This window comes from Helicoverpa zea, chromosome 6 (assembly GCF_022581195.2).
Source record: "Helicoverpa zea isolate HzStark_Cry1AcR chromosome 6, ilHelZeax1.1, whole genome shotgun sequence".
In the NCBI taxonomy this organism is placed as follows: Eukaryota; Metazoa; Arthropoda; class Insecta; order Lepidoptera; family Noctuidae; genus Helicoverpa; species Helicoverpa zea.
Genome location: NC_061457.1, coordinates 5808451 through 5823329, shown reverse-complemented (window position 1 = coordinate 5823329; position 14879 = coordinate 5808451). Strand labels below are relative to the sequence as shown.

Below are 14879 nucleotides of genomic sequence, written 5' to 3'. Positions count from 1 at the left end.
GCGTAGCTCCAACTTAGAACTACAGCATTGGTGTTTGTGCTATTCTACTGAAACTTTCCACAACTTTGGCAAACTATTATTTCACTAAGTTCGCAGTGTTGTATATTACCGAATATAGTTACAAGTTTAATCGTAGTACTTATTAGTAGTTGTTGTACATTTATATCACAACTTTTAATAGAATCGAACCCAAAAATACGTCTTAGTTTTGTATAGTACATAGAATGGAGTATAAAGAAGTATAGAGTAGTATAAACAAAAAATACTATAAACTGGCTATTTGCTGACATAAAATAAAAATAGCCAAACTGCCTTTAAAGTACAATGTAGTTCCATATAATCGAAAAATTCTTGACCGTCTTTTGTATAAAACCTATTTCCTATTGAGAAGCATCATAATGTGGAACAAAGTATGAACAGTACAGTGGGTGCAGGCTTACCAATTGGCTTCTACGGCACGAGACGCGGTCCGTTTTCAATACGGAACAAATATTTGTGCAGTCCACAGAATGTACTCGTAGTTGTATTTGCGTGCGTGGGATTTGTGAAAATGATTTTTCCCGCATTGTAACGGGGAGTCTTCGTGGGTCTTATTTGCTCACGTGTAACCTTTTTTTGAGATGTTAGAACATCTTCATCAAAGTTTCAAAAATCTCATTGTTCATTCACTCTGAACAAAGAATCCTTTTTAAAGAACTTTTTAATAGACCACATTTGTTTGTTTAATGTAAATCTGTCATCACAACTGAAGGTCTCCTAGTTTATCCCAATCACATGACAGAAAAGAGGGCAACATTTCCGTCCATCCGTTGCAGACAACCCTGACTTTTTATATGAAAATGTCTGATGTAGTGTTTATTAATTTATCGATTAATTTCCGGAGCTGCGCTAAACGTGGCTGCGTTTAAATTCGTTATACCACATTACTGGAGCGTCGAGAATGAAAATGTTAATTAGATTATTACGTAGCACACGTCGGCTTCACAAGATAACGTAGATTTAGATGCCCTGTCTGCAACCAGATATAATAATGTATATTGTTACGCCAGCACTGTCGGCCGTCCGACTGGAATTAGATACGTAATACGTTTTTACATGTCTCGCTTCCATTCTCTGAGGGGTTAGCAAGACTCAAAGTACCGTTATGTTATACATTTCCATTTTGGTAATTACGGAGTCTCGTTGTGTAGGTAATATTGCTGTCTAGAACCGTTCCGAACTTTGCCATGCTGGATTATATAGCACCGAAACCTGATGATTATATTTTGTTGTTACGATAATCGTACGCAGAACCTCTCAGCCAATAGGCCGATGAATCAGAAATTGACTTATTTCATTATGCTCATCTCAAACTTTCGGAATGCTTTTGTACCGGAAATCTCTTCGTGTGAAATTTAGTTAGAAGTATAAGTGGTGTAACAACATTACTGAGTTTCGTAGAAGAAGAGAGAAGTTTTGTTAAATTATAAAGGTGTTAACTGTTTGGGAAGAGCGGATGAGGCGCGGAGGTGTCCTCTCTAAGTAATTGCCGCCGGAATTTTGGCCGGTTATAGACAATTTATTTTCTTGCTACAGTATACGCTTCTATCAAACTTTTTGTGTGGGTTCCATTTTCCTTACATCAATAGGTAACTTAAGGGCAAAGTTTTATCGTTACTTAGTTGTAGTATCTTAGAAAAATGCTGAACAATTCATTTGTAGGTCAGTGAGACTTAACCAGAGATCGAAAAACCGTTTTCCGGCAAACATTTCACAACTTATTCGGACTTATACTCTTTTCGCTTAATTTTAAGGCGATGGTTTCCAATATTTGATCATGATGTACCGAATAAATATGTTTTATATTGATCGAATGTCGTGTCACTAAAAGTTCCGGTATTGTCCACAGCAACATAAAATACTTACCGCTCCAAGTTGCGCTTCGCGAGCGTATAAGTTTCTCTCGTAGACTACCGAACCAAGGTACATGATTAGTGACGTAGGTAGTAACTTTAAGATACTTACGGGTGCCATCGAAGCGAGTGGCGATGGTATCGAGGAAGGTGTTCTGGGGCGCGAGAAGCCCCTTGCGCACGGGCATCCCCCCGCGCCGCGCACCCCGCGCTTACCCCCCTCCACCTGGAACAAACAATCATTAGACATTAACGTTATGATCGAGGTATCGAAAGCTTTATCTAGAAACTTATTTGGAAAATGCTAATACTAATAAAATACAGTTTAAGTACTTAATTTATTTTTAAAATCAGTCTGGCCCCAATATTTTAAAATTCTAATTCCCAATATTTTACTTTCTAATTGTATCGAGCCTCAAATATGAAAAAATGTTCGGAACGAGTTCTTGATTAACTTTTGATTGAAATTGTTTCAATTAAGTACCTAGTAGCAACCAATTAATTCGTTTTGGCGTTGTGTTGTTTTAAAAGTCCGATACAAAATGTTGTGTCAACAGAAAATCTTTTTGAAAACAATTTTTGCCTGCGTTATGAGTTATGTTTTCCCTTTTAAGCGGTGATATTGATTCATACGGAGTCCTACTATCCGTAGACTCGCAGGTACTCGGCAGGTTTATAAAGCGTGCCACTATATAAAAGCTATTTGTATCCAGTCGACCAATAGCGAAGAGATTTTTCACGTCTCGCGCCATTTTCCACAGTTGCTGCTCCCCAGATTGATGATTCGGAGGTTTTTGCCCATTTGCTATTCACAAAGGCCCGTTAATGTCGTGGGCTTACATTAAAGGTATCTTTAGAACTTATTTAAGTATATTTTTGGCAGAATATTATAAGTAAACAAAAGACTTTTATCGATGATATTAAGCGGGTTGAAAAAACCTTCTCGTAATTACAAAGTTCAAGATACCTCGATTTACTGAATGACTGTAATTACGAGCGTTAGCTTTTGTTAAAAATGCACAATTGTGCCTTTTTCATTCGTACTTAGCTCGACTCAAAGTATTCATTAAAGGCAAATTTCAAAAAGCGGCAGAACAAAAGCCTAATGAGAACAATCACCCCTCTCTCGGATTGAGATCCGGCGAATTTTCAACGTGTATAGAACGATTTTGTCATATCCCAGAGATCGTACATGTATTATGTAAATTAGGGTCAAATTAATTTTACCATCTCCTCACTTTGAGGCCAGAATTAATGGCTAATAGAAGTGTTAATGGATCCTACTGTGTATAAATTTACTCAATCCAAATGGTATAATACTTCGGCTTTGTGAATAATAAAAAGGTTTTGCCAAATAGCTATATTAAGGACCCTAATAACAATGTTATGTAGGTAATGGATGTTTAGTAACGGGTGAGAATGAAGTTTTTTATCCTATTTTGTTCTAACATCCCAAAATAACAATAAACATTTTCCGAATTGGCACTCTACCATTCTTGTGTAGTTGCCCTTAGATAGTTCAACGAACTTTAAATCACCATACGCCTAACAACGACGCTCGCTGTCCGAACATGATCACACTTCCCGATGTGACAGTACTGTGTCACCACCGCCTAATTTAGCCCCAACTTGTCAGCCATTTAATTGATGGATGCCCAACGCGAGATATATCGCAGTCTTTGTGTGACGAGCAAATAAACACCGCCACCTAATAACCACGGTCTACGCGGCTAAATCAAATAAATGATAGCAATCTACGAGTGCTTATTAATGTTTGGGTTGTAAATGTACCGACTTAATAGCTCCTAGACGTGTTACTATGTTATCAAATATTTAAGGTCGGCGTGATGACCCTGAAGTGATCGGTTAACATCCGATAGACCTGTTAGTGAGTTTTAAACGATCCTGCTACATGGAGCGTGGTTATTGATGTTTATTTTTGGTGGTATAAAGTTATTTTCTCCGTGCATGCCAGTTCGTATAAAATTCGTATGTAAAATTTATGTTTATTCTCACAAGTAAATATAGCATACAATTTTAGATTTTTATGTTAATATCAGCTATAAGAAAGGAACTGAGATTTTACATCCTGATATTGAGATAGCAATAACCCCTCGGTTCGATAGTTATACTTATCGGTCGTATCGGATAAAAATGTGTGAATACCTATAAAAATGCTGCTTTATTAGTATAGTATACACCTTCGAAGGGATAAATTGGCTTTTAAAACAAAGCGATTGTTGGCTAAACCACGCCTCACGGCTACGGTAACGGAGGCATTGTTAACAAATAGGTCTAACGATAAAATCGCCGATAATTATGCTATTATTTACAAGTTCTCAACTCTTCTCTTTAATGGACAGGCAATGTTAATCGCCGATTTTACTAATAGCACTTTGTCTCAACCGCTTTTAGATAATTCTTGATCATCAATTATTTACTCGAATCTAAAGAGCTTTCTGATACTCACGAGGACGCTGGAACATTAATATATAAAATAAGCGATAAATTGAAATAGCTGGATAAACATTAATGTATATAAAACGAAGTAATTACTCCGATTCAAGGATTTATAAAGTAAAATTGATTTTCCTTGGCACCGATATTTTATGAATGTCTCCCTAATTGCTTGCGCTGATTCGTAGCTTGATATTTTCTCTAATTCTATTGCCGAATGAAAGGTTCTCTAAACTTAGATGTTTTTGAAATCAGATATTGATACTATAATATTTATATTGGGTACATTATTCACGTTATTATTTGAATAACAAATAATTATATAACTGTATGATACTGACTGTAAATTACTTTCGTACACCTGAGTTCAGTTACAACACGTATTCATATTAATGTTCGATAAAGTTTACTCCTTAATTATAATGCGTCAAAGGAGCTTAACTTCAGTCAAACTTTGTTGAATCACAAATACATTTAAAGGTTTTATTACACCAAACTTCGTCAGAACTCATAAGAAGGAAATACGATATATGCTTACATCTGTTTACGAAGCTGTCAAACATGAAACGCGCGAAGAAAGCTAAATTTCCCTTAATGCCGTACTTAAATCCCATTTGTGTCATAAGTTTGTATGAAATGTGTTGTTCGCTCTTAAAGGGATCTGTTGCACGCATTTTATTATGAAGGATGAGATATTAACAAGTTCCACATACTGCACTGAAAACTGAACTTTATAATGGAATCCTAAACACTGATTATGATTGATGATTTCCAACCATTATTTCTCAAGCAAGTTGACCGTACGTTGATATGTTCTATATCTCGCTTGTCATTAACCATCCGTAAATCTTATATGTCTAATTAAAGCACCATTTAAGGTGACCCATAAAGCGTAGTGATCGCGTTAGAATACTGGTGCAGCCTTCCTACTTCACCATAAACTTTTTATGTTTCATAAATACTGTGGCAGTAAATATGAATTAATGGTTTTCTGAGGTTGCGTTATGCCCCTTTGCGATCCATATTCTTTCGGTCCACGTAAACAAGATATGTTGGGTCGGCACATAAAGCTATTGTTATGTTTATTGAAATTATTGATCGTTATTTAGGCCGCACTTAAAATTACTGAAAATTAATAACGCATATTTTAGGTGTAGGTACATGTTTAACACAGTATGTACTCTACTCTCGAACGTTATTGTATTTAACAATATGCGTCAGTAAACACTTCAAAATACCTTATCGAAATTAAATGAAATACACTCTTAACTACTTACGTAATAACGCAGATATTACTAGATTATTACATAGCTGTATAATGGCAGTATATTCATTAATTATAGGGCTATTAAATTTCGTACTGATTTTAATTAAAATTTACGTGAAATTTAAGCGTTAATTTATGTAACAAGAAGCGCCATTTTTCTCTGCTTCATTAAAAATATAAAATTGCGTAGTCTTCCAATAATTATCGGAACTGGACAGAGTTTTCCCGCCGACGCTTGAGAGTCGATTGATGGCTGAGAGGCTATTAAAATATATGAATAACAAATCAGAGTTCCATTCAAACCGTACTAAATTTTCATTTCAGTATGCTTGTAAAGAACCGCTTCCTTTACATGATAATTGGGGATCCACATTGAATTTTCCGGCCAATTATTTCATTTGGATCTACTTATGTTCTTAGCTTATGAAAGAGATCACAACTGGGTACATGAAGTGAGCATTCTGCGATGTAATCCAAGAGTAGTAGTATCAGGCGAAAACACAGTATAACCTCTGTCACAAAAATATCTATCGAGCAGAAAAGTGGAAGTAATCCTCTCAGATCAACTGTCAATACATCAAGTCGACGCGATAAAGTGAGCTACCCCGGAAAATTGATTCCAGCAATGGGAAACTTGTACGAGAATATAACTATGGAACTTGTCCGCGAAACTACAAAAGGAGAATCGTATCCCTTAATCCTATTATAAATGTTGGAGATCACGTTTATAACAAGCTTAAGTTGGCTTTACAAATGGTGTAACTGAAAAGTCTTTTTAAATACAATAGTATTGATTTTTAAACTTCGTAGAATTATCCAAGTTAGTAAAATTATTGTTGTCATAGAACTTTAGAAAACTTGTCATAGACGGTGAAATAGTAAATGAAAATTATTTGAAACGGTTACTGTTTCAATCGATAGTTTCATTGATCATGAAATTTTAGAAAACGGCGTATTTTGACATCATTTGCCATTTACTGGATATAATTTTTCATATCTTGAAATTGAATAATATCTTCTACTAACTCAAATGAAGCTGTTAACACTTGTAACGCGTATGATAAATGATCTTATCAAGAAGATTACTGAGCATCATTTTCAGGAGGCCATTCTCTCGGCTTGCAACCTATTAGGCAAATGGCTGGACGATGCACTAAAACACGCTTGTTTAAATCTTCAGAGGTTCACTATGTTGGTTATTTCACACAGATGAGTTTGTTTTAATTAGGCCACTCGGCAGTGGAATGGTCGTTACGTTGTTACTAGAGCGCACGATAGTGACTTTAAAGTGGAGCCAACACAGACACAGCTGTACCTATATACCTATAGATATCTAGTAACATACTTATAGGCATGATAAAGTTCCTAAAGATAAGCTCAATGGAATGGCTAGTTTATTCAATGGAACCTAAACTTGAGTTTCAATTCATGACTGCGTGGCTTCGAGCCCTTTATTGTCGAAGGGTTTTCAGCTAACTAGGGAGGATCTTTGGCATTACAGTAGATAAAAGCATATCTTTTGTTAAGCAAAATCTTAAGGTAGGTACTATATCTGAATATTTAAAAATGTGCCTCAAAATGTGCCTATATTTGTGAATGAGGGTTGGAGTAAGCGCGCGCTTCAAAGTAAGGTAAGGGTTATATAATTTTCATAACTTTTTCCAAGAAAATATATACGCTAATGTTTTAAGCCCAGCGTTCTTTACTCAAAGAATTATCATTTCTACTTATGTCCCAAATCTACTGGTGTATCGTAAGATGAATTTGAATATATGTATTTTCTTATTTCACGCGTCGTCGATCCTGTGACTATTCGCGGCGCGCGGTGCGCCGACACAACGGGTTCAGTACCTCATCTATTTTTATATCGAAACCAGGAAAGTTAACGTAAATACGCCGTGTAATGTCTTGTATGTTAGTATTTTTGTCTTTATGATCTAATAATTTAAGCAGTCGAACCCGAAGAATGTTAGGAAACTGTACATTGAGCATGTGGTTTTCGTCGGGATTATTTCGTACAAATAAAGCAATTTACCTAGTTTAGTTAAGAGAATTGTGATTGATGTAATAAAATGAGGTACCGGTAACTACTTATCTTCTGCCTTGTACTACTGGGTCTTAATTCTGCTAATTTGAATAAGATGCCAGACAACTGCTTTTTGAGCGATTAATATCTGGCGCTCAGTTATGACTGAAACAGATTGAGTAGTCTACTGAAACGACAACGTCGACTCACTAGTTAATTAAATCACAGCCAAGTTTAATGTTGTCACAACTGATATTTAGTTTACAGGGAATTAGTTGACAGGGCTACTAAATCTCAAACTTATTCGACACAGATAAGTACTTTGAACTTCAAATAGGCGTTTGCAAAAATGGAATAAAGTTTTTATTTACCAAAGCTCTTTATAAAATAACCTTTCATCGAATACGCGACTCAGAAGTATTGATACTTCTAGGAACAACTCTATTTAAAAGCAATAAATAAACGTTAGGAGGACTGCGAACTTTAAAACTCATTTCAGTCAACTGGTCTTTTGACAAACGTACCCCAGCTGGCTAGTACATCTGCGACTTCATTTCTTTCCCTCTTCGTAGAATTTAGTTTCTACTTTTATTCAGTCATTATTCGAGAAACTTTTGCCGAAGCTTCCAATAGTTCGTTGAACTACAGAGTAAGGAAAGATGCGGAGATGCCATAAGATAGGTAGGTAGGTCAGGCGCCTTATTCTAGGTCAAATACGTACGGTGGTCGTTACCAAAACGATCAGTCATAAGTGAACTAACGAGGCGTTCAGATTCTTTGAGACATCTAGTTCAGATTCTTTGTCTACGATTTTTGGTTATCGTCTCCCACATTTTGGCGCGCTACTTTCTTAGTAGATTTTCCGTTATAGCACCTCCGCTTGTCATTTTGTTGTCCATGGTCACTTCCCAATCCATCGCGCGCTGAAGTCGAAATTGTAGTTTGTTAAAATGTTTGACATTCAAATATTTTGTTCTATTTATAAATTCTACGTTTGACGTAATAAAACTGAGTGCTTTCTGTTAAAAATAACGCTAAGTTATGATAATATTATGACTCATTATAATACGAGGGAAGACTTGTCAATTCGAGTGAAAATTCGTGCGACATTTTATTTGAATATCCGAGTGATGAACGTGATAAGTTATATTTATCCTGCGTAAGGGTGTCGTACGCATTTGGGCTACGGTTTGAAAATTATTATGATTTGTCTTAACTTTATATATTGTATAAATTACCGAACATGGAGGCAAAATATATAGGTAACTGAAAGACAAACTACTTATCTATTTTCATTACCTATATTTTAATTCAGCAACACAGGCATTATATTAATATTTAAAAAATATGTTTCTTATACTTAAGTACTTATCTCTCTTTGAATCTTGGATGAAAACAAATCCTATAAATCCCATAACGTAATGCAATTTATCGTCAATACAAAAGAATTTAAAACGTAACTGCCGTATTAAGCAGAATAAATCAACGCAACCTTTTGTTACACAAGGAGAGCCCTTAATCCACGGAAAATTGCTAAGGCTATAAATATTTTCCATTGAACATAAATTCAGCTGATGTAGTTCCGATATTAGACTGAAAACAAACAAATTCACGACCGTTTCTGATCTGAATAATCGTGTAACAGTAATAAATTGTGACAGTCGCGTGCCACGAGTGCCAATTTGCATGTTTTGACTACTAGACGTATTGTGGAATGCGACATTTTAATGTACACTGTATCATCTCACCAGCACTTTATATAAAGCGCTTTACGTTAAGCGCTAGCGAAACGCTTTTATCTTTTCATTCCATTTATCATAATTACTGTTCTTTACAAAAATAGCGCGGTTGTGCTTAATTCTCAAACTTGCGAATTTTTATATATTTTTAATTTTTCTACTGCGATGCATAATGTAAATGTTATTTTAATTTCTCTTTTGAGTATTCATTTGTTAATTAGCTCTTTCTTTTACTATTTTATATTTAAACCAAACGTAACCAACGAACAGCTTATTTATTATGTTCGTAATTCCATATTTAGAGTAATATATTAGGTATAGTATTTTTAGCCTTTAATCATTATTTTTTATATAAAAAGTATAAACATATATTCCGTGGTTATATTGGAGCATAACAAGTTGATCTCAAACAGGAATATTCCCGCGTTGATCTTCTAAGATACGAAGAATTAATTTAAGTTTTAATTAGCAGTAGTGTTGCTAGGAACCCTTCGGTATAAATTATTTCAATAGTACGTGAGGTGGACTAATGTCGTCCCTCTGTGATAAAGGTGAGATAACGAAATTGTTTCTGCGAGTACTTTCCTTATTGCTTAGCTTGCTTAGACGACGATGTTTTTATGTTACCAAACAAAAACATTAATTATTTATTTAACTTTCTTAGTCATTCCTTATTTTATTTCCTGTTAATCGGGTATATTAAATGTACTTTTGAAAAAAAAAACAAACCACTGTGAACAAATGTGGTTTTATGTAAGTATAACGTTACATACAACGTGTATAGCGTAAAAGCATTGCGCCGTTTATCGGGAACGTATCGGTTCTTTGATGACAGCTCGAATACAAATAGTTGGTACGACGATTATTTCTGCTCGTGTTTTATCGTTTTCAGATTTCCAAACAAAGAAGTCTTACAAAGTTGGCTTACCAGCAAGTTAAATGTATTCAATCAGAATTTCAAATCATTGATAATTTCAAGAGCCATCAGAACAGACCCAGATAGCTGATTATTTTGTCAAACCGAAAAGGGCTCTAATCTCCGATTTCAAACAAAGGATAATAATATCGAGAATACTCAATTGTGTATTCTCCAATGGCATTACAGTCAGACCCGAAAATGCCTATTTGTGTTCACCTGACAATTTGTAGCCGACCGTATTTCTTTGGCAAATGCCGGGAACAGCATTATCACCGGATTAACCTTTAGCCTGGACCCTTAATGAAATTACAAAGTCGACCCAAAATATTAAAGTGTTTTAGAAACTAATTAACGATAATCTTTTCAGTGCGCTAAATACTCGAGGTAAAGCGACCAGAATAAAACATAACACTTTCACAATTTATGTTGTGACGAAAATATACAAACTCGCGACGAAAGTATTACAAGTAAACATCTAGAAGTAAATGTTTCTGTCAGTTATAGCGTATACAATATATTATAATGAGCGAAATTAAACTTTGGCTAAGCGCGGGCGTCTCGAGAATTCTGTGATTTAGGTGAAACCACTTCATATTTATATAAACACTCGGCGTTACCCACGACGTCGCTTGCTTTGAATATCTCTTTTGATATTCAACTTTGTTATCATAGTATTACTAATGTATTGTAAATAACAGAATTGTGGAAAGATTTCATTTGAGAAATTCGTGAATGGAATATAAAGTGAAATTAATCTTGATTCTTTGATGTAGCTAAATAACGTAAAGAGCATTTATCATTGCGTAATTTCGAGAATTTTTCAAGATCAGTGACTTGCTATGTGTGTGAATATAGTTTTACCCGATACTTAGTTGATCAAATTGTTAAAATTAATTTCGATTATTTACTTGCGTATGTTGATTATCTACCTAGTGTTTTAAGTATCTTCTTTTGAGTGAATATTTCCCGTAACAAATATTATAAAAATATATAGGCAGGCCATGCACTATTATCCAAGTAAAACGGGTTCGTAAGGTAATAGCCGTGAGCTAATTGCAGCCCGAGTGATCCGTTAGCGCACAAAAGCTCCTTATTACGCATGTATGTATGCAAATTGACAATGTTCACCCGGTGCGGAAAATGTCAACTAGCGATTGACATCATTATTATATCAGTGTTTGTATCATGACTCTGCTGGGAAAATAGGAAATGGATGCTTTCAGGAATAAGCCTGTGTGGCTTACGTGTGTGAGACAGTCTTTTGTTATTTCACAAATTTCTAGAGTGTGAAATACGGACTTTGGGTGTAACTGGCGACAGGTTTATTGTGACTCGGTTCGTGTCACTCGGTAAGTATGTGAAAAACCGAGCGTTTACCTACGCGCGACGAACTTGCTAGTGTGAAAGCGACTTAAAAGTAAGGCTAATTATGCTAAAGACTGTCCCTTCCACAGAAACTTCTCTGATGATTGTATGTAATTATTTTTGATTATTTTCCAAAACTTCCGTAATACATTTTGCTGTTTTGATTTCAGGTCGGAATCGGTCCCTAAGTCGGTCTCCAGAAAAAATCGAACCTATAAGTGCAACACTAAATTCAGTTCTTACGAGTATGTGATAATTGTAATCATATGATAACAACCTTTATAAATAACGAAAGCTTCACAGGACAAGTTTATAAAAACAGTTTAGTGAAAATTATATTCCTTGAGCGAGAGTTGGATGACTAATAAGAGCTACGTGCTTTTGAAAATCTAATAAGATTATTCAGTAGTGGACTATGAATTATTTGAGTTCAAATATAACCTACATTGCACTAGACGACAGAAAACTTAATGAAATTTTAATTTCATCCGTAATAAATAGGTACTAAACTATCAGTAGGTACTAAACATATCTAAGCGTTTCTGGTTATTATAATAACGCTTATCATCGAGGGCGCGGTCGAATTTTTGGCAGTTAAAATAAATTATAATATTATCTGTCAAACCACGAAAAACGGCGAACCATGATATCGAGCGGTATCGTAATAACCCAGATGCTCTAATTATTCTTAATGAACTAATTAGCTGTAGCTGTTTGAGATTCACACTAAATTACATAATCTACAGGTAAATTAGCCAAAGTGTATCGCAGACATAAATTACCTCAAAACAAGGACAAAACTCGAAATTAATGATTTTCACATCCCTTGGTTTAAATACCCATGGAACAAAGGCGTAGCTACTCATGGTAACGACCTCCCATATTTTTGGTAGATTTTAACAGTAGGAACACGTTCTATGTTAATATCACATAAAACCCTTATTTTACTTCTAAAAATAACGTATAAAACCATGAATGATGTGGTATGGGTAGGCAGGGCAACAACGACCCAATAAATCTGGTCTGTTTTTGATAAAAGCTTTACCAATCAATTTTGAACCACATAGTGTTCTTGGAATTGGTGTACGCAGTGAAGAATCCCTAGCATTTTTTCCGAGTTTCACTGAAAATTGTTCACTTTGAATTGCAAGCATACCTTCCGTGCAATTCAGAACTAACTTCAGGTATGAAAATGCAGTTTGTTAAACAATTGCCGTGTACACTTCTCGTTAAATAACTTTGCTATTTTATTGTCAGGCATTCAAGAAGTACTTACAAGTAGAGAAATAGGACTTATGTATTTCCACCTTGATTTATTTAAATACATTCATATTATAATTCATTTACATGAACACATAGGCTCACAACTAATTAATAGAAAAAGACGATAATTTATTACAAAGATTTCCATTCCTACACTAATTGCTAATAATCCCCCAATAAGGAACAAAATGTTTTAATGGAAAGTAAATAACCATCCCGAGGAACACGAGCTAATATTACAGAATATATGATTATTACAGATAAGGCAACGTTCGTAAGCAGTAAGTTCAAGGGCATTAATAACGTTGTTATTGGCTTGGGAGTTCTATTTCACAAGCACACTCAACTTCGCCTTATCCTCATATATACTTGATTGCGTACTTTTGTCGAACAACCTCTCTGGATAAAAGATGAAGGAGTCCACTGGATGAGTTAGGAGTCTTATTTCTATAGAGAATTTATTGGGATATTGTAAGGCCATTTCTGACGTCAGAAAAACTGACGAACTATGTGATGAGATCTAGTCGGTCACCTTGATTATGCTTTTTAGTATTAAACATCAAAGCGACGGAAAAGAAATATGGGACAGAAGGTGTAGATTAAATTAGCTGCCAAAACTCATAGAAAGCCGTAAGCCAGCTGCAACTCTTATCCAAGCAATGCTAAAAACAAACTGATTTATTTCACATGAAATTCAAATTCTCCATAAATATGTGTCGGTGAACAACAGCACAACGGATTCAATGGCGGACCGATATTGAAAATTCCGCTCATACATTTGAATGGAACTCGTGCACGAGAAAGAAAACAATTGAATAACTTGGAACATATCTTTATTTGGTGGGAATCCTTTCACAGGTTTATTGCACCACAGCAGTGTAGAATGTTCAGATTTAGATACATATTTATCTGAAAATCAATTCGGGAGTGTATCTATAGGTCATTGTTTACTAATAAAGAAACAGAATGTGTGAGCAATGAGCTATTAGCTCGCCAATGGTCTCCATTTCCTAGTTCTTAAATACATGCTACCAAAACATGGTGGTTAAAATTATACGTATATTTCAGTGCTAACATAAACTTCGCTTTGTCAGTTACCTTGTAGCACTTTAGTAACTGTTTCAACTCTGCATCAATATAAGTGTTTATTTAATGAGGAATTTCCTTCATGTCGATCAGTGTGGGTCCATTACAGTGTCAATCACTACTCAGAGCAAATTATGAGGCGCGAGCGAAGGCGAGATTATTAGTAATCAATATATTAATTATTTACGAGTAATATCCATTACAGCATCAAGTGTAAACTTCGTTAAATTTGATTAATTAAGCATTGATTAAAGGCAATGTTTTCGATTCAGTGAGCCGTGAACTTTGGCATACCGCTACCAATTAAAGTGGTCGGTGCAGCCTTATACATACACATTCGCGCTGGCATTTCTAACTAATGCTAGGAATTCCTCTAGTACTAACTGTGAGCCCCAGCTGAAATATTGTACGGACAGTTCTAAGTTTTCAGATCCAGACATAGTTTTGCCTTGCTTTGCACATGTCGGGAACAATTTCTAACTCTCAATTGGAACGAATTCATCTGAATGATGAATATGTTTTCATTTTAGTTAGGGTCTATTATAATTCGAATAATATTTTCATAGTGGAACTCGAATGCTTTGTTAATAGATATGTTCAGATTGTTTGAGTTGAGATTCCTAGCATTTTGTTACGCTCCTTTGTATATAAGATGATATATTTTACTTAGATAGCAACATGGTTACACAATAGATAAAATATGTTCTTTATATCTGGGCAAAGCTTCCATAAATATCTCAGGTCATTAATCAATCATCGACCGGATCCATGAGATGAAAGGTAACAAATCAAAATGTATCTAGAAATGGGATTAAGAAATCCCCGAACAGGATAATAAGACTAATGTAATGTCTTTGTACCTAAT

The 14879-nt window shown here is 35.1% G+C and overlaps 1 protein-coding gene across 2 annotated transcripts in view; it reads right to left on the bottom strand.

Annotated features, from left to right (window-relative positions):
- Positions 1–14879, bottom strand: part of LOC124631381 (potassium voltage-gated channel subfamily H member 8) — a 70084-nt gene that overhangs the window by 21996 nt on the left and 33209 nt on the right. For both annotated transcript variants that reach the window (XM_047165749.1, XM_047165750.1), the window contains one exon: positions 2005–2118. In XM_047165749.1, coding sequence (XP_047021705.1) covers positions 2005–2080 — 76 coding nt within the window. In that variant the 5' untranslated portion in view covers positions 2081–2118. The remainder of the gene's footprint in view (positions 1–2004; positions 2119–14879) is intronic.